Source organism: Rhinatrema bivittatum, chromosome 6 (assembly GCF_901001135.1).
Source record: "Rhinatrema bivittatum chromosome 6, aRhiBiv1.1, whole genome shotgun sequence".
NCBI classification, from domain to species: Eukaryota; Metazoa; Chordata; class Amphibia; order Gymnophiona; family Rhinatrematidae; genus Rhinatrema; species Rhinatrema bivittatum.
In genome coordinates this window covers 180,558,497-180,585,288 of record NC_042620.1, presented here as the reverse complement: position 1 = coordinate 180,585,288, position 26,792 = coordinate 180,558,497, and the positions used below count along the sequence as shown (strand labels likewise).

The 26,792-nt window shown below is 42.3% G+C and overlaps 1 protein-coding gene across 1 annotated transcript in view; it reads right to left on the bottom strand.

Moving 5' to 3' along the window:
- LOC115093865 (aldehyde oxidase-like) overlaps positions 1-26,792 on the bottom strand; it is a gene marked incomplete at its 5' end in the record, with an annotated part of 162,084 nt that overhangs the window by 11,229 nt on the left and 124,063 nt on the right. Inside the window, 5 exon segments of the mRNA XM_029606217.1 lie at positions 4,818-5,006; positions 8,033-8,098; positions 15,195-15,309; positions 20,356-20,408; positions 25,042-25,116. Of these exon segments, the coding sequence (XP_029462077.1) occupies positions 4,818-5,006; positions 8,033-8,098; positions 15,195-15,309; positions 20,356-20,408; positions 25,042-25,116 (498 nt within the window).

The window sequence follows — 26,792 nt, the reverse complement described above, 5'->3', positions numbered from 1 at the left end:
TGAAGTTTGCTCGTTTTATTCCTATATTCAAAAAACTGACAACGAACTATATGCAACTGATGAGCGAAAGCATCGGGATCCAATGCTAATAAATCTGCTTGCATTTGTAGTAATTGTGTATAGATCTTCGGGGACAGCATATTTTTATGTAATGTCTCCAATCTAGCCAATTCTTTCCCCAAATCCAATCTTTTTTTATTCTTTTCTCATTTTTTTTAAAGGTAGTTCTCAAGATCAGCTTCCCATGAGTCATTACCTTAAGGCATTCCCACACTATCAGAGGACTCATGTCATCATTATCATTGAATTTTAAGTATTTCCCTGTTTCCTCTCGAAGCTGCTGGTAAAAAAGCTCATCATTCAACAGGCTATCATTTAGTCTCCAGTACTGATGACCCTTGCACAATCCCCAGTTCAATGGAAACATGGTCTGACCTTGTGATATTACCCACATTTACTTTAGAGACTACATCACTATCCACCAAAAAGAAATTGGGAATTGGATACAGACAGCAACCAATGAGGGTCCCAACCTTTATGGTCTGGGGATGACTGGGAAAGAGATGAGATGAGAAGTAAGTTACATAAAACAATGTAATCAGGATGCATCCAACAATATAAAGAGGAGAGTTAAAGTCTTAGGGGCAGATTTTTATTCTTACGTGCGTGGGGTACATTTGTACGTGCTACCCGGAGCGCACAAATGTACACCTAATTTTATAACATGTTTGCATAGGCTCGGTGGCACGCGCAAGCCCCGGGATGTGCGTATGTCCCGGGGCTTTCCAAAATGGACGGCCCGGGGGCGGGGCTGGGGGCGTGGCAGTGGTCCAGGGGTGGTCCGGGGGCGGTCCCGAGTGCTCTGGCACAGCGGCCTGTGCCGGGGCATGGCGCGCCGACAGCTGGCCAGCCCGTGCAAGTTATGCCTGCCTTGGGCAGGCGTAACTTTGACAACAAAAGGTGGGGGGGATTTAGGTAGGGCTAGGGGGAGGGATAGATAGGGGAAGGGAGGGGAAGGTGGGGGGGAGCCGGAAAAAAATTCCTTCCGAGGCTGCTCCGATTTCGGGGGAATGGGGAAAGCCATCGGGCCTCCCCTAGGGCTCAGCGGGCGCAAGGTGCACAAGTGTTAAAAAATTGGGTGTACATTTGTGCGCACAAGAATAAAAATCTGCCCCTTAGACTTTAACTCTCCTCTTTATATTGTTGGATGCATCCTGATTATATTGTTTTATGTAACTTACTTCTCATCTCTTTCCCGGTCATCCTTGCTATCTGTTAATTGTAAACCGATGTGATGTACATAAGAACTTCGGTATATAAGAGCTATAAATAAATAAATAAACACGGCTTATTGGTTAAGAGTAGTAATCCCATGCCTTCTGTAAAGGGTAGTAACTTCTGCTCTGTGCAGGTTACCCCCCAGACCATAAAAGTTGGGGTCCTCGTTGGTTGCTGTCTGAATCCAATTCCCAATTTCTTTTTGGTGGATAGTGATGTAGTCTCTAAAGATACTTCCGTGCCCTCATCAGCTGCCATAGGCCGCGCCTGCATCAGGATCCGAAGGCCACGCTCGCAACGTTCTGCAAACTTATCTTATTGTGAACATGCAGCTAAAATTCTCTGTGGATAACGGGGGGATTGTAACACGTTCTCATATCTTCTTTCCAAGTGTGTCTCTTGAATGAATATTATCATTGCACACTGGTGCATTGCCACCCTGAAAAGTAAAGGAATTTTCTCTTCTGTAGCGTATTTAAGCATTTAAGATTTAAAGAAATAATCAGAAAATCCACCATAATGGCCATGTCAGGTTATGTGCTTGTTGAGCGGCTTTCAAAATTTGTTCCTTCACCACAAATTTGTGATAACGTACATGGATGCCGCATGTCTTGTTAGCTAATTTTGGGCTCTGTGCTCCATGCACTCACTCAAGGAAACACCCTCAAGCCCAGTGCTTGAGTCATCCCCTGACAATACAGCCTTACTTATTATCAAGTACCACTTTCCACGTGTCAGCGAATTCAGGAGTCTCTGACACCCCCCCCCCCAAGCCTCAAATTCACTCTCCTTGAGGGGTTTTTCAAGTCCTCAATTTTATTCAACAGGGCCTGCTTCTCCTTATTTAAATCTAGATCTGCTCTCCTTAGTTGATCTAACTTCTCCATGTCTGTGTCTAATCGCATTTCCAGCTCTTCCACTCGCCTGCCGATTTCCAGCATTTCTTCTTTGAGCTACCAATATTTTTGCTTTTGTTGTTTTCATATCTTGTCATAAGTCACAGAACCAGTCACAGAATTCATCTCTGGATGGTAAATCACCACATGCCACATTAAAAGAATCAACAGCCTCATTCTGGCCTATCTCCAGCAGTTCATAGCCTGTTTCATCCACCGTGGCTGCCTCGTTGCTCTCTCCCACCATGATTTTGGCATAAGAAAATTGTTTGAAATCAATTGATTTCTTTTTAGTCATCATCTCTGTCACTTGTACTTCTAATATCAATCTTCCATATTACCATTGGGCTACAGATGGCAAAGAATTTGGCAGATATTGCTCAGTCAAGTAGGAAGCTCACAAACTAAGCCGCTATTCAGGAGGTGATGGTACTTCCTCTGGGTTATGCGACCTATTAAACAAGTTCCAATTAGGACACAGGCTGTGGAGTTCTGAATTACTTGTAGTGGATGGGTTGTAGAAACTGGGAAGCCAAGATATAAAGAGCTACATTAATCCAGGTTGTTTAGTACCAATGACTGTAGTACTAGACAGAAATTGTTAACTTCAAGGAGTGCCTTTAAATGTTTCAACAGATGTAATTAATGAGGCTTCACTGCCAGAAGCCAGTATCTGTGCAGTTTATTTTGGCAGAGGCTCCAAACAATTTAAATAGACAACTAAAAGGAATCAGCAATACTTTCATTACTTATTCAGGTTTTAACACACAACATTCCTAGCCTCCATTCTGACAAATTGGCAGCAGAGCTCGGCTTTTAAAGCCCTCCCTGAGTAATCACACCCTTCCTGCTAATCAACTTCTACAGCTCACCCGGGCCGAGATTCATTTAGGCTGCAATTCTCACTTAAATAAAGCAGTTCTAGGCAGTTCTTGTACTTTTGGACCTCTCACATGGGAAGAATTTTAATGATTTCCTTCCTGTGAATTATCTGTGTGTGCTTGGGAGAGAGAAGTGATCTGTATACTTCATCATAAATTTGCTTGGTGCAGTGTGGCCTGGCTGCCAATGTGCTGAAATCTCCCAGGCACTAATGCTAGTACTGTAAACTACTAGGGAAGAAACCCTGGTGAATTGTCTTAAATCCACCCCCCCCCCCCTCAAATCTCTTCCCCTAATTTTATGTGGGACTACCCTGATAAATTTCACCTTGTTTAACTCAAGGTCATACGAAATACAACAATAGTAAACTACACTGTTAGGCAGATAAAAGAAATAAAAAGTCACCCAGATTTATTAATAAAGTTTCCTGACAATAAACAAAATATATTTCATAGAAACAGACAAGACATATCATCACACATCATTATAACATTTTAGTGACACCCAGTCTGACTTAAAACCTATCACTGACCAACAACAATTCACTGTACTATAATCTCAGTGACCCCCCCCCCCAGTCTATATCAAACATATGCCTGACACCATAAGGTCATTTTTGGTAGCCTGTTCCTTAAACGTGTGACTGCCTTTTAAATGTGTGATCAGTTCTGTTTTAAAATAGGAAAACAACATTTCCAAATCCCACCCTTCATGGAAATTTCTTACCTACAAACTGGAAATTGGGAATTGCCAGTGGCTATCTGCCTTTTCCTAAAGGTCCTGAAGTTCTCTCATGTGGGTATCTCTCTTTCTGCTTCAGATGATGAGACTGCTACGAATATTGCAGCATTTGTATGTACATTGCTATTAGTCTTGTCACTTCTGCTGTTAATCTCTATTACAGCTGGCTGCATTGTACTGGTATAACATTAACTTGTTACTGCAGTTGGTTGTATGTAAGTGAATTGGTTAGTAAGTAAAAAGGTACCTTTCAAGCATGAGTTCTTTCAGATATGAGTAAGTGTTCTCTCAGCAGCTGTCTCTTAGTTGCTCATATCCTTTTTAAAAAAATCAGCAGAAATCTTGCCGTGACATCATAACAACACTCTTCATGCAAGAAACTGAAATTTTTTCCAGTTCAGCAGAGTTTACTTGCCGTCTGGTAGCTGGTGCTTCCAATGTCCAAGACTTGACACAATTTACTTACTAAAGTCACACATTTTGTAAAACCCACATACTTTTTTTTTTTTTTTTTTTTGCAGTCTTTACAGTTTCAATATACATCTCTGATGAGTTGTTGACCATCGGCATATACTTCTGACATTTTCATAGCCTTTGGTTAATTAACAGTTCAGTTTGTGATTATCTAATTCACTATCTACCTTAAAGAAAACTGGCCTTTCCCTCCTTCCTTATCTCAATAGCAGAAAAGTAGCAGGAAACTTAAAATAATAGACAATAAAAGTAAAAGGTCAGCTGAACAGAGGAAACCAGGACTTCTGCTAGAAGTCAGCAGAATTCAAAGAAAGAAATGAGAAAAGCAAAATTAGATGATCTATCTAATAAAAGGTAATACTAATGTCTACAATAAAAAGAATATATAAAAATTAGGCCAAAAAGGAAATATATGCTGGCCTTTAATATACAAACATACAGTACTTTATCGATCATTCTTCAATATACCATTTTTAGAACATAAAAAAGGACAATGTAAATGAATCTCTATTATTTGGTTCTATTAATGGAACATGGGTGTCTTACCTTTGAAGAATAGATTGTATATGGATTTTGAGATCCCCCAAGCAAGGAAACATTGAATTCCTCAGGGATATCACAGACTGCTGGGATTTTATACTGGTCTGGTCCCCTGGTGTACAGGACTCCTTCTGGAGAATATTTTAGTTCCTCAATGGTATAGTATCCAAGACCTTGAACAAAGGCACCTTCAATCTGAGAAAATAATTTAAGCAATTCACATTTTCATTCATCAAAATATAATGCACATTCAAACATACCTAATTATTTTACTGCAGTGTGGACCAGGCGCTAAATCAAGTCTTATGCTACTAATGGAATTTGCTTTACCTTAATCCCACTTTTGACATTTGGTCTTTATCTTTGGTAGGTAGTGATTTGTGTTGTTATAGAGGGAAATGGGATATTGTTTAGGCTGCCTCTTTAAGAAACGATATGAGAGAGGACCTATCAGGGGAGTGTACACTGTGCAAATATAAGTTCATGATCAGAAAAAAAAGGGGGAATTATTTTGAGAAATTGTCTTTCATTTCCTGCTAGTACACCCAGTAGAGGGGGACCATACCCCTATCAGAGCCAGAGTATTATCTCTCTTCTCCTAGGTTTTGCTCTTGGGCACTTATGAAGACTCATGGACTCCCATCACTTTATAAGACCTGCTACTGAATATGATGGGATGCAAAAGAGGTTGTATTTTTGCGACCTGTCCAAAGATTGTCTAAGATGTTTGGGACTCTAAGAAATATCTAAGAATCTGAGGAAAAAGGGAGAATGCCAATGGGAAAATAGAAGAGAAAGACATTAAAGTTTTCTTTTTTCCTTTTTGCTCTGCTGCATATCTTTATTATTTGATGTTTGTGATTCATCCTTTTTGGTAATTTTATGATTGTAAATGGACTGCTGGTAAACCCAGAAGAATAAAGTTACATGTTTTACAATGTACACACAGGTAGTGAGTTCAAGACTGGTGAGTGGCCATAGGGAGTGAGCAAAGGAAGATTGGAGGGGTGAGATTTGGGGTACAGTCAGATGGTCACAGAGGAGAAAAGGAACATTTTTGGTACTTTCTCTATCCAGTGGAGAAAAATACAGCCCTTGCCTCTGAGCCAGGTCTACTACATCATCATCATCATCGTATTTTGTGATGTGAACCTACAAAGGTTTGTGCTCAGCTCCCAAACCTGCCTCAGATGACCTCTATTATATTAGATAACTAATAGAGGATCGCAGTAGTGTTAAGGGAACTGGAAGAAGTATGTTAAACATGTTTTGATTGCTTTGAATGTTGTTCTTGAGATATTGCAAAGATTTTGTAAGATACAAAAGTGCCCCAAACCTGGAAAGCAACTGCCTGTATGGAGCACTTTCTTTAGAAGTTTTTTTTTTTTTTTATGGTGCAATTTGAGGGATCTTACAAATACAATATGATCCACAAGGAGAGATTAAAGAAGTTGGATTTATTTAGCCTATAGAAGAGAAGACTGAGGTTTAATTTGATAGTATTCAAATACAAAACAGAGGTGTAAAGAAGATGATATTCTTTTGTTCCAGAAAGCAAAAAACTGAAGAGGGAATACAACAAACTGATTTGGATACGGCTAGCCCGGTGACTCTGGGGTAACTGCCACATGCTGCTATGCCGAAGAGCTGGGTTTGTTTCCTCTATCTGGCTTCTGCTTCCTGGGCTGGCGATGCTGTGCAGGCACCATTCATAGCCACTGGGGGGGGGGGGGGGGGGGGGGAAAGTACCAGTCATTGTGCAATGGCATCACCTAATAACCAGACTTAGGGCCTCATTTTCCAATATCGCACGCGATACCAAAAAGGGGTGTTACCTTATGCTAATAAGCATGTGTATCGCAAATTGCAATAACAGCTATTCAACACACTCTTAGTGCAAGTTGCACTATTAACCCAATTTGGGCTACATTGCCAGTATATATCAGAGAGAGAGAGAGAGAGAGAGAGAGAGAGAGAGAGAGAGAGAGAGAGAGAGAGAGAGAGAGAGAGAGAGAGAGAGAGAGAGAGAGAGAGAGAGAGAGAGAGAGACTTGCTATAGTGCCTCTTCCCTAGACAGGTATTTGTATCCCTATGGGAGGCCCACCTAGTAACTCGAGGTGGGGATTAGGTATGAGTGTAGGGGGTTGGGGCCACTTTCACATTCAACATGAGACGTACGAACAGAACAGTGGTCTCTTGTGAAGATTTGATGGCCTTCGGAGTGAGGAAACTCACTCCAAGATGAGATTTGGGCAATGTTCTCTCCCACTGCGCACAAATGGAAAGTTCCAAAAAAGGGCAGGCATGGGTGAGTTCAATATCAAATTAGCACGTAAATACTTACATGCAGAGGCATGTGCCGGGATCCCCTGCTGCATAACTTTACTTCTGCTATGGAGGACGTATAAGTAATAAAATAAAGAGAAATAGATCGGCAGGGTTTTAAGGGTCGGGGCGAACAGGGGAGAAGGGAGGCTTTTAAACTAGGGGTGCTTGGAAGTCCTATTCCTTACCTGGGCGAACTGGAAAAACAGAATGGCGTCGGTGCGTGTGTCTATTAAAATCCCCCCACTTATGCAGTAGAAGTGGCATTTGCGTGCACAGGCACGCATCCACTTAAAATTGCATGCACGTGTGTGCGTGTTCAGGCTATTTTATAACATGCGCACATATATGCGTGTATGTTATAAAATGGTCATGTCTCTGGGCATGGGCCGATGCACGCACAATGGGGGTAATTTTCAAAAGGAGTTACATGCGTAAATGTAGCTACTATTGTAGCAATTTTCAAAAGCCATTTACTCAAGTAAAGTGCACTTATGTGAGTAAATCCTATAGACAAGTCAATGGCATATATTGTAGCAATTTTCAAAAACCCACTTACTCAAGTAAAGTGAATTTACTCCAGTAAACCTGGTTTTTACTCGAGTAAATGCTTTTTAAAATCAGGCCCATGGTGCCTGCGCACCGGTTTAAAAGTTACCATCATAAAGCCCATGCTAGCCGGGTTCTGGAGGGAGACATGGGAATGTCACTGCAATGGCTGTGTTAAGTACGTAAAGGGATATAAAAACGAGAGGAGAAAACTGGGGGTGCTGTAGCCCAATAGAGACAAGCTCCAATTGAGCTGGAAGCCCAAAGAAGCAGGCAACAGCTGGGCCCCTCCCCCCCCCAAAAAAAAACCCAACAACAAACCATGAAACTCTAGCTGAAAGGCTTACCTGTCCAACATCTACACCAGGATTTATGCTGCGGCCAATGTCTATGACCATGTCTACTCTGACATTCTGTAAATAAAGTACATGTTAGATAGTACAATGCAAAACAGACATTTTCATAGGTTCTTCTAGAAATGTGTAATTGTGCTTTGCTGGCAAACATATACAGTATAACATAAGACCCTACTTTGAAAGCACCAGTACTTTTTAGTCGGTATAAAGCTCACAGGTCTGAACTATTGGGGAGTTAAAAACATTTAGATAACCTTTGCATACATTTTGCTACTGGACACGGGTAAATGTATCCCAGTTGTGATTCATGTTCTTTCAGCCCTGCAAGTTTGCACACATCTGTTGTCTATTTCAAGCAGGTTCATTAAAACTAAGAAGTGGGAAAAATAAATTATTTGGCACATTTCCTAAAACAAAAAAAATAATTTTCCATAGGCTTTAATGGGAGAATTTCAGAGCAAAATGGACTAGTTTCACAGGATTTTGTTGGTTTAATAAAAAAAAATACATAAATAAAAATGTGATGGTTTGTGAAGGTAGTAAAAGAGGCAAAATTTCCATTAAATTCTCTGGCAATATATTTCTTTTTTTGCATCAGTAGATGCTTTGTGATGATTTTTACATAGAGGCTAATGGCCGTAGGATTTTATTTTTTTTTTTACATTTGCTGCAAAGATGTTCACACATCTAGGCTTTAAACACTAGCTCAGATGACCCAAGATGGCGGCATAGCAAGACGGACTGACGCGTCGTTCCTGCCTTGTCTGATTACCTCAAGAGCCCTATGCTGCACTTAGCCCGGAAGCGCAGAGCCAGGGAGCGCTTAACCTTGGAAGTACTCCCAGCATTTTCTTTGGTAGGACCTATGGATGCTCATGTCCAGCATGGATCCATAGCCAGAGAGGGAAGCTCACAGACCGGCAGACGGGGAGAAGCAGAGCCCGAAGCCGGTATTGAGCTGCTGATATCTTTGTCCCCAGCAGAGAGGATGCCGCCCGCTAACCCCACTAAGATAAGAACACTCCAAACACAAGGAGACCAGGGGAAGCCTGAATGGCTAAGCCCCGGTGTGTCCTTGCTGGAGCCCGTGCAGTTGGGGTGGGAAGACTTGGCTCAATGTGAGATCCTTGGGGCTGGCGGTGGAAGGCCTGCTGGAGCTGCAGAACTGGAGGCTGGAGTGAGACCTCGATGCTTCAAGTAGCTGATCTGGTAAGGCCTCAACTCTATTCTCTAGAAATGCTATGGGAAGCAATAAATACTATTAACAAAGAGTATGATAACACAACTGCATACCATCACAGATAATGTTAAAAAGCTTGAACAACAGATGAATGATGTGGAAAATGAAGTTTTGAAATCGAAAGAGAAGGTGGATTCTTGTTAAAGTGAATTTCGAAAGCAATGTAAATACTCAACAAATGTTTATTAATGAAAATCAACAATTGCAGATGAAGTTGGAAAATCAGATGAGAGGGAGACATTTGAGATGTATAAATTTTCCTAAAGTGGCATTTATTTCACCGAAAGATATTTGGAGAAGATATTTAATGGAGATCTTGAAAATTCCAGAAGGTGCTTTACCTATTATGGCAAAAGTATACTATATGCCTCCATTAAGGAGGAGAGAATCGGATGAAGATAATATACAAGTCTTAACACCAAATGAATCGCCAAAATTGAATATTTCTGCAGTACTAGAGCGAACAGAAGAAAGTATGGCAACACCTGCTACGTTAATAGTAACTTTCTTATTAGAATCTGATAAAGAATGGATTTTTAAGAAATATTTCTCTCATAGATCTGAGGTTTTCTTGAATCAAAATATCCAAATATTTCCAGATATATCTAGACAGACACAAAAGAGGAGACGACAATTTTTATTGTTGAAGCCTAGAATTCTTGAATTAGGCTCATTATTTGCCTTAACATTTCCATACAAATGTTTAATAAAACATCAAGGGGTATCCTATTTGTTTTATCAACCATCACAGTTGACTGTTTTCTTGGTTAATAAAATAGGTTCTCAGTTTGGTTCCTCACTGGCCACTGGCTAAGAGCTCAGATCAGGTTGAGACCTCTAAAAAGTATAATGAATCCACAGCTTGCTTATTACCTCATGTTTTTTCTTATTCTAAATGTAAAATTGCATTTATATTCTTAGAAATACTTTATTCCTATTGAAATGTAAATTTTCTTTGGATTGTGTAACTCTTGGGTCATATAGTGGGCTTGATAGACATGTGATATAATTCTGTAATATCTAATGAGTGTTTCATTTCCTTATTAACGTGTATCTATCACATGTGTTTCCTTTTTCAAGTGTATTTACTTGGAAAATAATGTGTAAAAGTGATAAATAGAAAATAAAAACAAACCCCCCCCACTAGCTCAGCCTGTAAACATGTAGCTTGGGAACATAAGGCAACTAAAGATGGATTTGGATTTGCTCAAGTTTATAGCTGGGCACCTGCAGTATTGCTGTGACTATGCCATAGTAACTCATTGCAACGCCACTATCGTCAATAGCATTAGTCATCGACAGAAGTCTTTTCTATATTATTTTTAGCTCCACCCTGCAAAGTGGTAATATTATTTTATTTTCAAATTACACTGTAATGCACTACAATTATAATTACATCAAACCAAATATTGTGCAGCCTCCCCTCTCCCTAAATCCATCCTGGGGCATGGGGGACTTGCTACCCAGTTTGAGAACCACTGGCCCATGGCATATCCATGGAGTGCCATGCATTACTGAAAGTTCAAGGAGCCAGTGCTCTGTGCAAAGCCTTTCACTTCTGGGGCAATGTTTCAAGCCCAGCTTTGTTCAGCAGTGACTCATAGGTATTACCATACGATGACCTGTATAAAATAAGTTGATGTTTTTAGTCTGGTTTCCAGTGAACAGGTCTGCAAATCTCTAAAAATAGAAAAAACATGTATCAGGAAATCAGACAGCATAAACTACCAGTTCATACTCAGATGAATTTTCTCAGCGTTTTGCCGGGGTTGTGTGCATAAAAACAGCATATACAGGCATAAGTAGCATGTATGTGTATATATGATATTTTCTAAACCTCATGAGTACACGCATACTTGCAGAATTGCATGTAAATTTTGCCAGGGATAAAAAAGGGCAGTCTACGGGACATTACGGGGTGGGATTCATGTGCTCAAGTTGCTATTTTGTAAGAGGCATACACAAATGCGTCACCAAACTTGTCCAAATGGAAAATGTCATAATGCATCTGTATCACTCCATGGTGAGACCGCACCTTGAATACTGTGTACAATTCTGGTCGCTGCATCTCAAAAAAGATATTGTTGTGATGGAGAAGGTACAGAGAAGGGCGACCAAAATGATAAAGGGGATGGAACAGCTCCCCTATGAGGAAAGACTAAAGAGATTAGGACTGTTCAGCTTGGAGAAGAGAAGGCTGAGGGGGGATATGATAGAGGTGTTTAAAGTCATGAGAGGTCTAGAATGGGTAAATGTGAATCAGTTATTTATTCTTTCAGATAATAGAAGGACTATGGGGCACTCCATGAAGTTAGCATGTGGCACATTTAAAACTAATCGGAGAAAGTTCTTTTTCACTCAACGCACAATTAAACTCTGGAATTTGTTGCCAGAGGATGTGGTTAGTGCAGTTAGTGTAGCTGGGTTTAAAAAAGGTTTGGATAAGTTCTTGGAGAAGTACATTAACTGCTATTAATCAAGTTGACTTAGGGAATGGCCTCTGCTATTACTGGCCTCAGTAGCATAGGATCTTCTTAGTTTTTGGGTACTTGCCAGGTACTTGTGACTTGGATTGGCCACTATTGGAAACAGGATGCTGGTCTTGATGGACCCTTGGTTTGATCCAGTATGGCATGTTCTTATGTGATATGCTATCACATGCAATGCCCAATTAAACTCTGGAATTTGTTGCCAGATGATGTGGTTAGTGCAGTTAGTGTAGCTGTATTTAAAAAAGGATTGGATAAGTTCTTGGAGGAGAAGTCCATTAACTGCTATTAATTAAGTTGACTTAGAAAATAACCACTGCTATTACTAGCAGCGGTAACATGGAATAGACTTAGTTTTTGGGTACTTGCCAGGTTCTTGTGGCCTGAATTGACCACTGTTGGAAACAGGATGCTGGGCTTGATGGACCCTTGGTCTGACCCAGTATGGCATGTTCTTATGTAATGCTAGAGACTATAAAAACTCAGAGGTAGCTGAAAACAAGAGACTTTCAAAATAATAAACATTCAGCTGTCAACAGGAACTCAAGAAGAGGTGTATATTCTTGCAACCGTCATATATGGCCACAGTTTGCTTATGGCTTATAATGTGAAGCCCGTGAAGCACTGGGCTTATCTAATCATAGGTTGCAGTGAATAAACAAGTGCAGGCACTGAGCAAACCTTACTAATGCTTGCACTTATCTTATTCCACCAGAGAAGCAAGTGAATACTTATGTACTGTGTTGTTCGTACCTCTGACTGCATGTAAAATTGTACCCCAAAACCTAGACCACCACCAAAACCTCATCCCGAGTTAACAATGCCACCTCTTACAGTTGTATAAAAAGTTAACTTATATGTGAGCCTCCCTAGAGGCTATCTCTCTCTCTTCCTCTCCCTCTTCCTCCCTCCCTGCCCAAAATAGGACTTGCAAAAAATATCCCATTTCGGTCATAACACACAGCTATCGCGGGCATAACGCTGGGAAAAAAGGTCTCGTCATATCCCACGATAGATGGCATTACGCTATCGTACACAGTGTTAAGCACCCTTCATTTTCATTTACTCCGCCCAAAAATCTCTGCCTGCGTTAAGGCCCTAACGTGATGTGATGACTGACCCCTCCCCCCCTTAGATAGCCATAACGCACTTCAGTATGTAGATCCCTCTATGAACTGGTAAGTTATATTCTATGATTTCCTGATATTGTTTTTTTTTTTCTATTTTTGATGAAGCATCATCAAGGTTTTTAGTAGAGTGCCATGGGGGCCGCCCCTCTGAATGCTCACAGTGCCACAGAGGAAGGTTTCTCTCAGTTATGACATTAACATGAAGGCGTTCCCTTCCACATAGAGCCATTGCTGCACAGGGATAGGGTGTTCCAAATTCTCATGCTGCCATTGGGATCCTAACTTTATCCAGCATGCCGGTCCCCTACTTGTTTAAATGTAGGCAGTGGGCACCAGTTGGGGATTGATATACCGGATGGAGTGCATTTGGGCATGTGTTCCAGGGACTGCTGACCCCTAGCCTATTCTTTCCAATCAAAGCCTAAGTGTATATGGAATATTAAACTATAATTCTTTATAATGTACTTTTTCTTTTTCTCTGTCTCTTCACATATACAATATATACACAACATAGAAGACATATATGGGGACTGAGTGGGAAATGGTTGCCTGAAACAGACTGCATGTAAAGTAGTTTGCCACATATCCCGCAAACAAATAATAACTTTACAACAACAGTAGTATCAGAGTTGTGTTTTTTCAGCTCCTTCTGTTACCAGCTATCAGTACTTAACATCAGAATCTTTCAGATCTCAATTAGGAATATTTCCAAAGGTTTAGGTGACTAACTTTGGGGAGTTGGGTTCCTAAATGTACCCCTTTGAAAATTCAGAGGGTTGGTACCTAAATTTAGATCCTTAAAAAGTGAACATGGCTGGGTTGGGATAGGTTAAGGGAAAGGAACTTAGGTACCAAGCACTAATTTTCAGTGTTAGACACCTAATTTTGGTGGCCATATCTAGGTGCTGCTAGACTATAGCAACCCTAAATCTGGCTGCTTAGATCCTTCCAACCACCTGCCTGAGTCAAAAAGAAATCGCAGAGCAACACCTGAATAAAAATTAAATCACAGGCCTGATGGGCATCCAGTAACCTCCCTCTCACCTCCCAGCTGCCTATGCTCAGAATATATGTAGTCGGCCAGGGGAACCCTGCCCCTTTCACCCACTCAGAAGGGCATAGGCTTACAGTCCTCCCATCTTTATTTTATTTATTTATTTAGATTTATATTCCACTTTTTGCACTTTTTTCAGCGCTTCAAAGTGGATTACATTCAGGTACTGTAGGTATTTAGGGTCTATTGTTGCTCTGACAGCAATGCCACTAGCTACTAGCAGAGCAATGGTAGATACCAAGCTGGGAGAAATTTTAGGGGTGGGAATCTGCTGGCCAGGGAGCATTAGAAGGGAGTTCTGGGGTGCGCTCAGGCCTGTAATTTAATTTTTACTCGGGCATGTGGGAGGCAGGGATGGGGGTCCTTTCACTCCATGATTTCAGCACTAGCCAGCTAAGTTTAGGCACTCAAAGGCTGAACATGGCTAAGTTTCAGCTGTTTAGATTTAGGTTGATTATTAGTCACAAAATCTAGACAACTATAGACAAAAATATTTAACTGAAAATCAGCTTAAATCAAGCGCTCAGCCTTTTTTCTGAAAACTGACAGGACTGTGAAAATAAGTAAACACTCAATAGTGACATAGCTTACAATTTTTCAATAAAATCTGAAAATGATGGGCCATAATTATTGTCCTGTCAGGTGGTGAAAGGAATAGAGCAGGGGTCATGACCCATACCAATGGCGGCTCCCCTCTTGCTTGCAATAAAAAGAATACCTTCGGCAGCAGAAAAACCCTCTCTCTCAGGAAAGCTAGTGAGAGATGGGATGAGGTCTAAAATTTAGTGTCCAACCAGATGAGAACGTTCATTTGGCTGGAGAGCATGCCACTCTGTTCTTAGGGGGACAGTGTTCCTTTATATGCAATTCTCACTGAGGGCCTCATTTTCTAAAGTATTGCAGGCCTGCGATACTTTAGGAAATGAGGGGCGGGGGGCCGAAACGCGGTGCGATCGCTGCCAGTTTCGCACCCAATAGCACCACCATAGTAGGTGTAGCTATTGGGAGCGAAATAGGACGTGAAAAGGGCCTTACCTTTTCGCTGTCCGCAGCGTTGGCGCAGAGTCGGCCCCGGTGACACCCCGACTCCTCCTCTTCCGGGGCCGACTCCGCCCCCATCCTGGTATCGCGTGCGAGCCGCTTAGGAAAAATGAGGCCCTGAATAGACAGGATGATGAGTGCTTCCCTGTGGACAGTGAACAGGTGAAACAGAGGAGGATTCTAGTGATCTAGCCTTTACCTTGTGTGCTCCAGTCAGACAGTCAACTTCAACCTCTGAACATGCAGCGCCAAAAACATAATAGGGGCTTGTTTGGCCTTCCCCTTTCTCCCAGTCCATCTCTGTGTCGTAGCCTCTGAGAGAAGCAAAAACATCCTTTAAGCGTCATGTGAAGGGGAAGACTTACTAACACTTATTTATTTAAAGAAATTTCACACTTATACTGCAGTAAAACGTATAAATCTATTTGGAAGGTGAAAGGAATCCGTCCCATGTAGTAAATGGAAAAGACCAGCTATTCATCGGTTCTAAATAGCAGATTGCAGAATGGAATTCTTTTTTTGTATAGCATCCCATACTAGCCTCCAAATCTCTGAACCATTGTCCAGTAGTGTTGCTCAATCTGTGCATCCCATCTACCCCATCAGGGCATTTGTAGAATGGGATTACTTTATGGAAATGCTATTTATTTAAACAAGTAAACAAATTACATACCGACTAGGGGGTAAAAATAACAAATTCATATTCGTTGTTAGGGGGGGGGGGTGCAATTTAATATTTTTCCTTTCCTTTTTATTTTTGTTTTGTTTCTTTTATTTAAAATGAAATAAACTAAAAAAAAAAAAAAAGAATTGAAAAGAAAAACAAAACAACTGAGTCTAGGCCCTTCCTCCCCCACCTACCAAAAAAATTTACTGCTGCAAAAATTAAAAAAAACTTCAAGGCTACCCGGGGCCTGCCCTTATTCCTTCTCTAGGTCACTAAAGTCCAAAGGGAGAATGAGGGCTCTCCAGTCAAATATGAACTTGTAGATCTGTTATTAGTAATCTATGACCTATCATTAAAAGCAGCCACTGAACCTGAAGAGTAGAGGATGGTCAGCGTAAGGACTGTAACCCAATGGGGCAGAAACGTTTAGGGATTGTTCCTGCCCTTTAGACTTTGCCGATCTCAGGGAGGGTAAGAAGCATCCAGAGGAGAGGGGAGGTAGGAGTGTAGGCAGACCCTAGGGGGGAGGGGGGGTCTTGAACTTTTTATTTTTTGCAGCAGTAGGATTTTTTTGATCGGGGGAAGAGGGTCAGAAGGGGGATTGGGCTAATGCTAGTGGCTGCTTTGAGGACAACACAACAAAATGAAAAAACAAACCTGATGTTGTTCATTTTCCATACAAAATGAAACGGGGAAAAAAAAGCACATCCTTTAAAGCTATTTTCCCCTAATTTCCAGCAGGCTTTTGACCAAAACTGGATATTGCCCATATTCTCCTGAAGATAGTAGGTTTGCCTATGACAAAAATCTTTTGGATAAAGGACCCAGTGTTACTGTTGAAATTTCAGTGGTGTCACTTGTATGATTCCATCTCAGGAAGTTTTAACCATTTTTTGTGCTTAAGTAAATTAAAATTATTTATTAATCAATAACAGATAGAATCAGTAATTTTGGAATGGATTATTTTCCAAAAGGAATATTTAGCAATCACATGCCTACTTCCCACTGCAATCAGTTCCAGCACCTAACTTGAAGCTGGAATGGCTATTGTGGTAAATAGCTATGTTAGAAAGCCATTGAAAAAAAAGTGTTATTCAAACCCTGAACAGAGGCTGCATGGGTGGTCAAACAGCTGCATATTGGGTGATAAGAAGCATATAGTGAATAATTTGGAGCCCATTCAATTCTGAGCCATGGAATGTGCTATCAGCGTCATTACTGTTGCGATCCTGCCCGCGAGGAGCGCGGGCAGGCTCTTACCTTGCAGCCAGTCAGGCCGCCGATTCGCCCCCACGGATCTCCAGCTGTTTGGCGTGGCGGGCCGCTGCTGTCACCGTCCTCCGCGGCGCAGAGACCGCGTTCTTTCTTGCCCTGCATGGTGGGGTCGACCCGCCGCAAGCTCTCCTTCGCGGCCGGGACCCTCATTCTGCTCCTGCCTCTCCCCGACGTGCTGCAGCCCTTCCAGCTTCAGTCTTCGCGGCATGGAGCCACTCCTGCAGCCTGCCTACCTTCAGCTCCGTGGCAGGGTTGCTCCGCTGCCTGCCTGCTTCTCTTTGGGCCTTCCATGTGGCTGGGAATGCCACCAGCGGATCCTGCCTCTCTTCATCCAGCTTCCTAAGGCGCGGGCGCACGCCTCTCTCCTCCTCTTCAAGGGCCAGCCAGGTGTGGCCCCCTGCTGACCCCCTCCCTGTGCGTTGTCCTCCTCAGCCCTACAAAAGGGCTCAGCGTCCATTCCAGCTTTGCCTTTGCAAGGAGTTGGTCACTCCTGGGATCCTGCTGTCCTTCGCTCCAGGAGTTGTCCTTGTTCCAGCGCTTCTTCAAGGTCCTGTGTTTCCTGTTCTTCGTTGGAGCTCCTCGTCTAGTCCTTTTGTCTACGTTCCAGTCCTGATGTTCACCTGCTGTTCCAGATGTCTGTGTGCCAGCCCTAAGGTCTGCCTCCTGATCCAGTATCTGTGTTCCAGTCCAGATGTTTGTTCCTGATATCCGTGATCCAGCCTGATGTTGCTTCTCCTGATCCTGAAGTCCGTGAGTCTGTCCAGCTGTCCTGAACCCTGGTTCCTCGTGCCACGCTTCCTGGTGTGCCATGTCATGGTCCGCGACCAGCCCCATGGGCGGGCTTTGTAGGGCGCCTCATGGTACGATGCCTGCCTCTCCTTCTGCAGCACTAGCCTCCGGGAGACTTCCGCTTCTGTACTTGTCCCTGGTCTACGGAGTCCCTGGTGCTTGCTCCGTCCGTGCCAAAGACTCTGCCAGAACCTGTACTTTCAGCATGGTCCGCGACCAGCCACTGGCGGCTGAGTAGGGCACGCCTCGGTGCAGGCCTCTACAGTTTCTGAGACATACTTCATTCATTGCTCCATTTCTCGAATAGAGGCTCCTCGAGTCCAGCGTGGACCGTGACCACGGGTGGACTGTGTAGGGTGCGCTGCGTTGCAGTCTCACCCCAGTGCTTTACCTGAATCTTCTGATTACCTTGAGCCTTGCCTGAATCTTCTGATTACCGTGAGTCTTGCCTGAATCTTCTGAAAGCCTTGTACCTTGTTCCTGAATTTTCTGTACACTTGGTACCTCGCGGCAAGCCATGTCGTGGTCCGCGCCCAGCTCCACGGGCGGGCTGAGTAGGGCGCTTCATGATGCAAGCCTTGTACCTTGTTCCTGAGTCTTCTGAAAGCCTAGTACCTCGTTCCTGAGTCTTCGTCTATGCCTGAGTCTTCGTCTGTGCATCCCAGAACCTCGTTCCCAAGTCTACGCCTGTGCCTGAGTCTACGTCTGTGTATCCAAGTACCTCGTCCCTGAGTCTCGTCTGAATCTCCATGTTCCAGTCTCCGCTGCCCTGGCCTCCATCCGGCCTGCTGTTTCTTGCCGTACCCTGCGGCAGGTCCGAAAGGGCTTGGAACGGTCGGAGGACTGTTCATAAGACCATCATTGCGTTGTTGGTCTTCCGAAGCGTGCAGGTCCGGAGGAGGGTCAGTATCTCCAGTCTTCAATCCAGCCTCGCTCCTGTCCAGTCCATGCTCATGCATGCCTCGCCTACCGCGGCATCTCTCCAGAGTTCCTCTGGGGTCGAGCCGTGGCCCAAGAACACACATCTCCTGGTAAGTGGGACCGCTCTCCTAGCGCTCCACAACATTTACATTGTGCATGACTCTCATTATCACTAGTCTGACACATAAAGTTGCTTGAGTAATATCAAAGACAGGGAAACCAAACTGAACATTCATGGCACATGACAGCATAATGAACTAAGGGCAAAGAGCCTAAAACACCTGCCTAGGTTTCAAAACTCCACACTGCTTTATTTGGATATTCTTTCCAGCACTTATTTGCACTGTACGGATATAATGGGGAAACCCCCAGCACTCACACAACGTACTAAACCACTTATTACAATAAGAAGCTACAATGAGGAGTGTTCACACCTGAAAGCTAGTCAAAAAATGTATTTGGTCCAATGAAAAGATATCACCTTATGCTATTTTATTTTGTTTGTTAACCATTATTTCTGTGCATTCAAGTGGACTAACATGCTAAGTACACGACTTTATAAAATAGTAAGAAAACCCAGCAATGCCTTAACAAGCTGCAGTGTTAGAGAAATTACTGCCATGCCAGGCTATCATGTGTCCAAATGGCAAACACATTCTTTATTCTTCATCCTTTACTTACAATTGTTTGTCCACAAAGAAACAGTAGCCACACACCTTTCCCTCACTCACACCTTTCCTTACTCCAATCCTTAACCCATGTATTGCTTTCATGGCCTCATAATCCCATATGTCAACACAGGGCAGCAAGGAAAGGGGTATTAGGCATTGGAGCCTCATCTGTCACACTGCTTTATCCACTTTGCATCCCCAGCAATCATGGTGCAATAGAGGGAATTCTGCCTTTATGCAAGCTCCCTGCTACCTTCTACAGTACATTCATCAAACATATTAGGTGCTATTTTGGATAGGATGCTCTGCACACTCACTGCCTGTTGTCTATGCCCTGAACAGGGATGTAGCCATTACATATGGAGGTAACCATGTCATGTGCACACAAATTAACACATCTAGAGTCATTCATTCTTCTTACCTCTTCTCTAAAAGTTGCTATTTATTATTACCATCGGAGCATTAAGAATGCCTGTTAGTTGTAAATGCATCATGTGGTGTAGTTCAGGGCCATATTTAAGATTTTGGCACCCATAGGCAGAGTGTCACATAGGTGCCCCTTTAAAGTTGTGCCGGCACGCAGGGCTCCCCATACTCCATCCAAGAGGGCTGCAACACAGTCGAGTTTTCAGGATTTCACAATGAATATGGATGAGATCTATTTGCAAAACTGCCTCCATTGTATGTAAATACGGTAGATCTCATGCATCTTCATTGTGGGAATCCCGAACCCCTGACTGGGCTGCAGCCTTCAAGGACCGAGTTTGGGGACCTCTGCCCTAAAGCAAGTGGAATCAGGCTTCACTTTGGAGCCTTCAAAATTTGGCGACCTAGGCAGTTGCCTTTGTTGCCTATGCCTAGTGTGATGTGGGATGGCGCTTTCTTTATGAGACTAGTTAGAGCATCACATAAGACCTGTAGCTGGCTGAACTGCTTACAGGAGGGGATCTAAAGTCCTCTCTAGCTCCACATATTGTACATGCAGCTAATATCCAGCTTTCTGGTACTAGATGTCACTATTTTATTTATTTACATACTTGTAGAATCCAGTAGCTGAAAGACTGATTCTCTGCTGAAAAGCTGCCCCAGCCTATAAAACAAAAATGCATCTCAGAATTAAAAGAAAAAGGATCAAAGTCTTTTCTGGTTTATCCATCCACTGGCACATGAAAAGAAATAACTAGAAATAGCAACCAGACGCACAATGCTAATGGACTCCGGTTTCTTTTGTCATGTACAAGGGAACAGTATTGCAGTATGGAATGCAGAGACACTCACTAGCTTAGCATTAGTTTGGGGAATGGTAGTGATTAGCTCTGTGCGGCAAGGATGTGGAAAAAGTCCATTGTTTTGTTAAAGTTTCACAAAAAATTGACATGTCATGAAAATTTGACCTTAAACCCTCTAGTGAAAGTTATTTATTATTAATATTTATTTATTTATTTTTTTTACTAGGCTTTAGATCCCTATGGTAGGCTGTTTTGAAAAAAAATGCTTATGAAAAATAAGATAAATGCTAATGGACATAATATTTTCGGTATGGGAATCATTTGAAATGGTGAAGATGCTAGTTATCGCATGATTTGCTTTGGAGGAGTAAACATTTTCATGGAGGCATAGGAAAAGCAGCTGCTATAGGTCAAGGCACTGAGAATTTCAGTGGGTAACTAAGTTCCTAGGAATATCTGTAGGGAAGTTTGTAAATATTAACGAAAGTGTTTCCCAAACCTCTGGAAAATCCAGGGGAAATTAGTGCAAAATAATGTCATGGTCAGGAAAACTGCCATCTGTTAATCCGATGGCTAAGTAACAATTGCTTGGATTACATCCAGGTGATAGAAAATTATGTATTTAAAATCAGTCCTCTTTTGGCATTTACTGTATTGCTAAGTGGTTGGGCATGGATAACCTCAACTGGCAGGTTTTGTTTTGACTTCCAAAAGCTGGATAAATAGTTTAAAAAAAAAATGATGAAAGTACAGTAATTCACTCACAACCTAGTTTTTTTTACCCCATTGCATGCACAAACTTGTAATACTGCTTATTGTAGAGAAATTAGCACTTCAAGTCTCGGCATGCAAGCAGTAAAGGCAGGGCTTTGTCAGTTTGTCCTGAAAATGTGGAACCAAATGATATGCCTGTAATATAAATCTCTGGCATGAGAGAGGCTGTAGTGGAAGTCATATTGTGTTTCTATCTGCCATCGCTAGAACATCTGTAATTAGGGTGCAGAAGTGAGGAATAAAATAGAGCTAAAATTATTGTCAAACATAGAAATACTTTTCAGGGACTAAATAGTCATAAGAGAAAAGATAATTTAGGAGGCAAAAACAAATACACACAGATGCATTGAGACAAACACACATAAAGGGTTTTTTTTCCCATTTTGGGCCTGGTTCATTAAGAGGTTGATTTTTAAATCTCTGCTTTTAAAACTATTTCTCCACTAACTTCTTAAATATAACCACCTAAATTCAGAAAAAGGGCAAAATTTAGCCATGCAAAAAAAAAAAAAAAATAGGGGCAGCTCGAGGGGCATTTCCAAGGCAGACTTATGATTTAGCTGGTGAGTTCTGATTTCCAGTGCTATCTGGCTAAATTTAGGTAGTAGCCAACTCCAGTCACACAAACAGCTATCCTAAATCTTGTCTGATTGACAAACTGAAGAGTAGTAAATCACCTGGACTGGATGGTATACACCCCAGGGTTCTGAAGGAAATAAAATGAAATTTCAGATCTATTAGTTAAAATTTGTAAGCTATCATTAAAATCATCCATTGTACCTGAAGACTGGAGGGTGGCTAATATAACCCCAGTATTTAAAAAGGGTTCCAGAGGCAATCCAAGAAACTACAGACCAGTTAGCCTGACTTCAGTGCAAGGAAAAATAGTGGAAAGTGTTCTAAATATCAAAATCACAGAACATATAGAAAGACATGGTTTAATGGAATAAGGTCAGCATGGCTTTACCCAGGGCAAGTCTTGCCTCACAAATCTGCTTCACTTTTTTTGAAGGAGTTAATAAACATGTGGATAAAGGTGAACCGGTAGATATAGTATACTTGGATTTTCAGAAGGCGTTTGACAAAGTTCCTCATGTGAGGCTTCTAGGAAAAGTAAAAAGTCATGGGGTAGGTGGTGATGTCCTTTCATGGATTGCAAACTGGCTAAAAGACAGGAAACAGAGAGTAGGATTAAATGGTCAATTTTCTCAGTGGAAGGGAGTGGGCAGTGGAGTGCCTCAGGGATCTGTATTGGGACCCTTACTTTTCAATATATTTATAAATGATCTGGAAAGAATTATGACAAGTGAGGTAATCAAATTTGCAGATGATACAAATTGTTCAGAGTAGTTAAATCACAAGCAGATTGTGATAAATTGCAGGAAGACCTTGTGAGACTGGAAAATTGGGCATCCAAATGGCAGATGAAATTTAATGTGGATAAGTGCAAGGTGATGCATATAGGGAAAAATAACCTATGCTGTAGTTACACAATGTTAGGTTCCATATTAGGAGCTACCACCCAGGAAAGAGATGAAGGGGTCATAGTGGATACTAAATTGAAGTCGTCGGCTCAGTGTGCTGCGGCAGTCAAAAAAGCAAACAGAATGTTGGGAATTATTAGAAAGGGAATGGTGAATAAAACGGAAAATGTCATAATGCCTCTGTTTCGCTCCATGGTGAGACCACACCTGAATACTGTGTACAATTCTGGTCGCCGCATCTCAAAAAAGATATAGTTGCGATGGAGAAGATACAGAGAAGGGCGACCAAAATGATAAAGGGGATAGAACAGCTCCCCTATGAGGAAAGACTAAAGAGGTTAGGACTTTTCAGCTTGGAGAAGAGACGGCTGAGGGGGGATATGATAGAGGTGTTTAAAATCATGAGAGGTCTAGAATGGGTAAATGTGAATCGGTTATTTACTCTTTCGGATAATAGAAGGACTAGGGGGCACTCCATGAAGTTATCATGTAGCACATTTAAAACTAATTGGAGAAAGTTCTTTTTCACTCAACGCACAATTAAACTCTGGAATGTGTTGCCAGGGGATGTGGTTAATGCAGTTAGTGTAGCTAGGTTTAAAAAAGGTTTGGATACGTTCTTGGAGGAGAAGTCCATTACCTTCTATTAATTAAGTTGACTTAGAAAATAGCCACTGCTATTACTAGCATCAGTAGCATGGGATAGACTTAGTTTTTGGGTACTTGCCAGGTTCTTATGGCCTGGATTGTCCACTTTTGGAAACAGAATGCTGGGCTTGATGGACCCTTGGTTTGACCCAGTATGGCACGTTCTTATGTTCTTATCTGTGGTTCTGGAGTGCTACAAACAGGTCTGGTTTTCAGGCTATCCATAATGAATCTGCATGAGATAGATTTGCATGCACTGTCTCTATTGTATGTAAATATATCTCTTGCAGATTCATTGTGGATAGCCTGAAAGCCAGACTTGTTTGTGGAACTCCAGGACCTGAGTTGCTTACCCCTCAATCCAGCCCATCAAATTTTGACTGGCTAGACTGAGGACATTTTCAACTAAAAGTCTAGTTGGTTAGATTTGGCTGAAAATTCACCTAAAGATAACTGGCTATAACTGACCCAGTTCTCCTACCTACTCAGTGGATCTTTGATAACTGGCCCCTAAGGCTGTTACGCATTTATGGCAAAAGACCTTGAGAAATCAGATCCTTTTTGTGTTTATGGGAAAAATGCAGGGGTAGGCAACTCCAGTTCTCGAGTGCCGCAAGCCGGTCAGATTTTCAGGATATCCACAATGACAATGCATGAGATGTATTGCATATAATGAAGGCTTGCGGCAACTCCAGTTCTCGAGTGCCGCAAGCCGGTCAGATTTTCAGGATATCCACAATGACAATGCATGAGATGTATTTGCATATAATGAAGGCAGTGCACTGCGAATGCATCTCATGAATAGTCAGGGTGGATATCCTGAAAATCTGACCGGCTTGCGGCACTCGAGGCCAAGAGTTGCCTACCCCTCGCTTAGTACGTTTGGCCCAAAGTGCTGTAGAATTTTGCTATAAGAGGAAACATTAATTTTGGGCTCAATTTAAACCTATGCTGGAAGGAAATACCTCCCACACGGATATCAGATTGTCAGGTTGAATATCTATTTTATGTAGAAGATACATAAGTTGATAGAGAAGATTTGAAACAGAACCTATTATTATGGTTTTTTTGTTTTTTTTGCATGTGCCTTTCTCTGTGAGAATGGCTTTATTGCAAATAGTTGAAACAGTTCTTACGCAAAGTAGAGTTATGAGCAGAGCGAGGATAATGACCTAGCAGGACGGGAAGCATGGGGCACATTTCCAAAAATGTCCATGTTTCTGCAGGAGACACTGCTTTACAGCTTGCAGGCTTCATACAGCGTTCAGGAAAACAGGAATATTCATGAGGAGCATGTGCATGCACCACCTTCACTGCATGCAAATGTATCTCATGCATGTCCATTGTGGATAGCCTGACAATCTGACTGGTTTGTGGCACATGAGGTCCAGAGTTGCCTACCCCTGGTTTAGCAGTTGGTAATGCAATACTAGAACTGAGTTTCATCACATCGGCAAAGAGCTCATCACTAGTATTAAGCAATGCAGTCGACGTCACCATTTTGTACCTCTTCCTAATGTGGAAGAGCAATGCTTTAGGTTAGCTGACTTTTTCACCCCACACACTGCACGCATAATGTGGTTCTTACCCAGTCTCTCATTGTTCCCCCAGGGTTCTCCTTAATGAAGGGTTCAAGGCGTTGCAGCAGAGTTTGACAAGCACGCTGGGGATAGTAACACAATAAAAACACTATTAATAGGCAGGTCCCATGGCTCAGGCAATAGAACTGCACACTGATGTGCAGGAATCTCAGCAGGGTTCATTCGTATCATGTAGACAAGGCGATTGAGGTATGGGGACAAAGGGAACATGAGACACTTCAGCAAAAGGGTAGCAATGGAGGAGACATCCCCTTCAGCCCTGGGTCAGCAAAATAAGCTGAAAATACTTGGGTAGAACATCTTTAAAGTTGGGAGATTACAAATGAGGTATAAAATTGGAAAAAATAAAAAATATGAATGCAATAAAAGCAATATAATGCAAAATCTGCTTCTGCAGCATTTTACAGCAAATGGACTTATCCAGGCCATCGAGAAAGACAGATGACAAGGAAGGCAGTTCCTGAATTTAAAGAGATTTTAAATCTAACACATTATTCCCTGAGCTGATGCGATTTGTCTCAGGTGGGTAAGGGCAGGGAGATCACAGACTATAATCGATGGGGCTGGGAAGAATTTTAGAGCAAATATATACTGATAAAGTTACATTTTGAAATTTGCACTCTCTCTTTTATGAGATATTAATAGCATTACACCTTATGGTAACATAAAAGATTCAAAAGTGGAGAGATACAAAGAAGAAGCTATAATAATTTGGATCTCTGCAATGTTCGGTAGGGATGTACAATCGTTTTTGCCGAATTGGAAAATTTCAAAGAAATAGTCCAATTCGGCATGGGTCGGAGGACCTGAATCCCGAGATGGATTTTCCACAAACTTCAGGGAAAATTTGTTGTTTGGGGTTAGCGTGGGGGGAGGGGCATCTTTATAAAAAAAAACAAAAAACACCCCAACCCTTAAAATTTAGTTAATTACAACCCCCCCACCCTCCTGACCCCCCCAAAACTTGCCTAAAGTCCCTGGTGGTCCATCGGGGGTCCCGGGAGCAATCTCCCGCTCTCGGGCTGTCCGTTGCTCCTACCATGTGACAGGGGCTGACCAATGGCACTGGTAGCCCCTGTCAGATGGTAAGGGCAAAGGGCCATTGGCGCCATTTTGTTTACTGGCAGCCGATGGCCCGAGAGCCGGAGATCGCTCCCAGGACCCCTGCTGGACCACCACAAATTTTAGGCAAGTTTTGGGGGGGGGGGGGGGGGGTTTCCACAGGTTGCCCGACCCATTGCCTGACCCGGCATAAAAAAACGAAGCACATCATTAATGTTTGGTTCAACTTGCTAGTAGGATGCCTGAAACAAATCTAATTCAGGGTGCAGAATCTTCTACCTTCTTTTCTTTTCCTCCTTCCCTTTCTTCATCTATTCCACATTTCTCTTTTTTCTATCCTTTCTGCCTTTTCCCATTACTTTGCTCTGTTCCTTTCCTCCCTTTTCCCTTTCTTCTCCTTTCCCTTTATCTTGTCCCTCCCTTTATTCTTCACTTCTCACCATGCCTTCCTTTGCACTGCAGTTCTTTCCTCTCCTCTTCCATTTATCCCTTTCCCGTTACTCTTTCTAGTTCATTCTTTCAGTCCCTTTGGCAGTTCAGTGGCGGTGCTGGGTATTTGCCACACGGAAGTCCTGGGTTCAACTCTTAAGCCTGGTTTCTGCTCCCTAGGCTGGCTAGAACTGGTGTGGATACAGCACTTATGGCCCTAACGTGGGAGGGAGTCCTAGCTATTGTA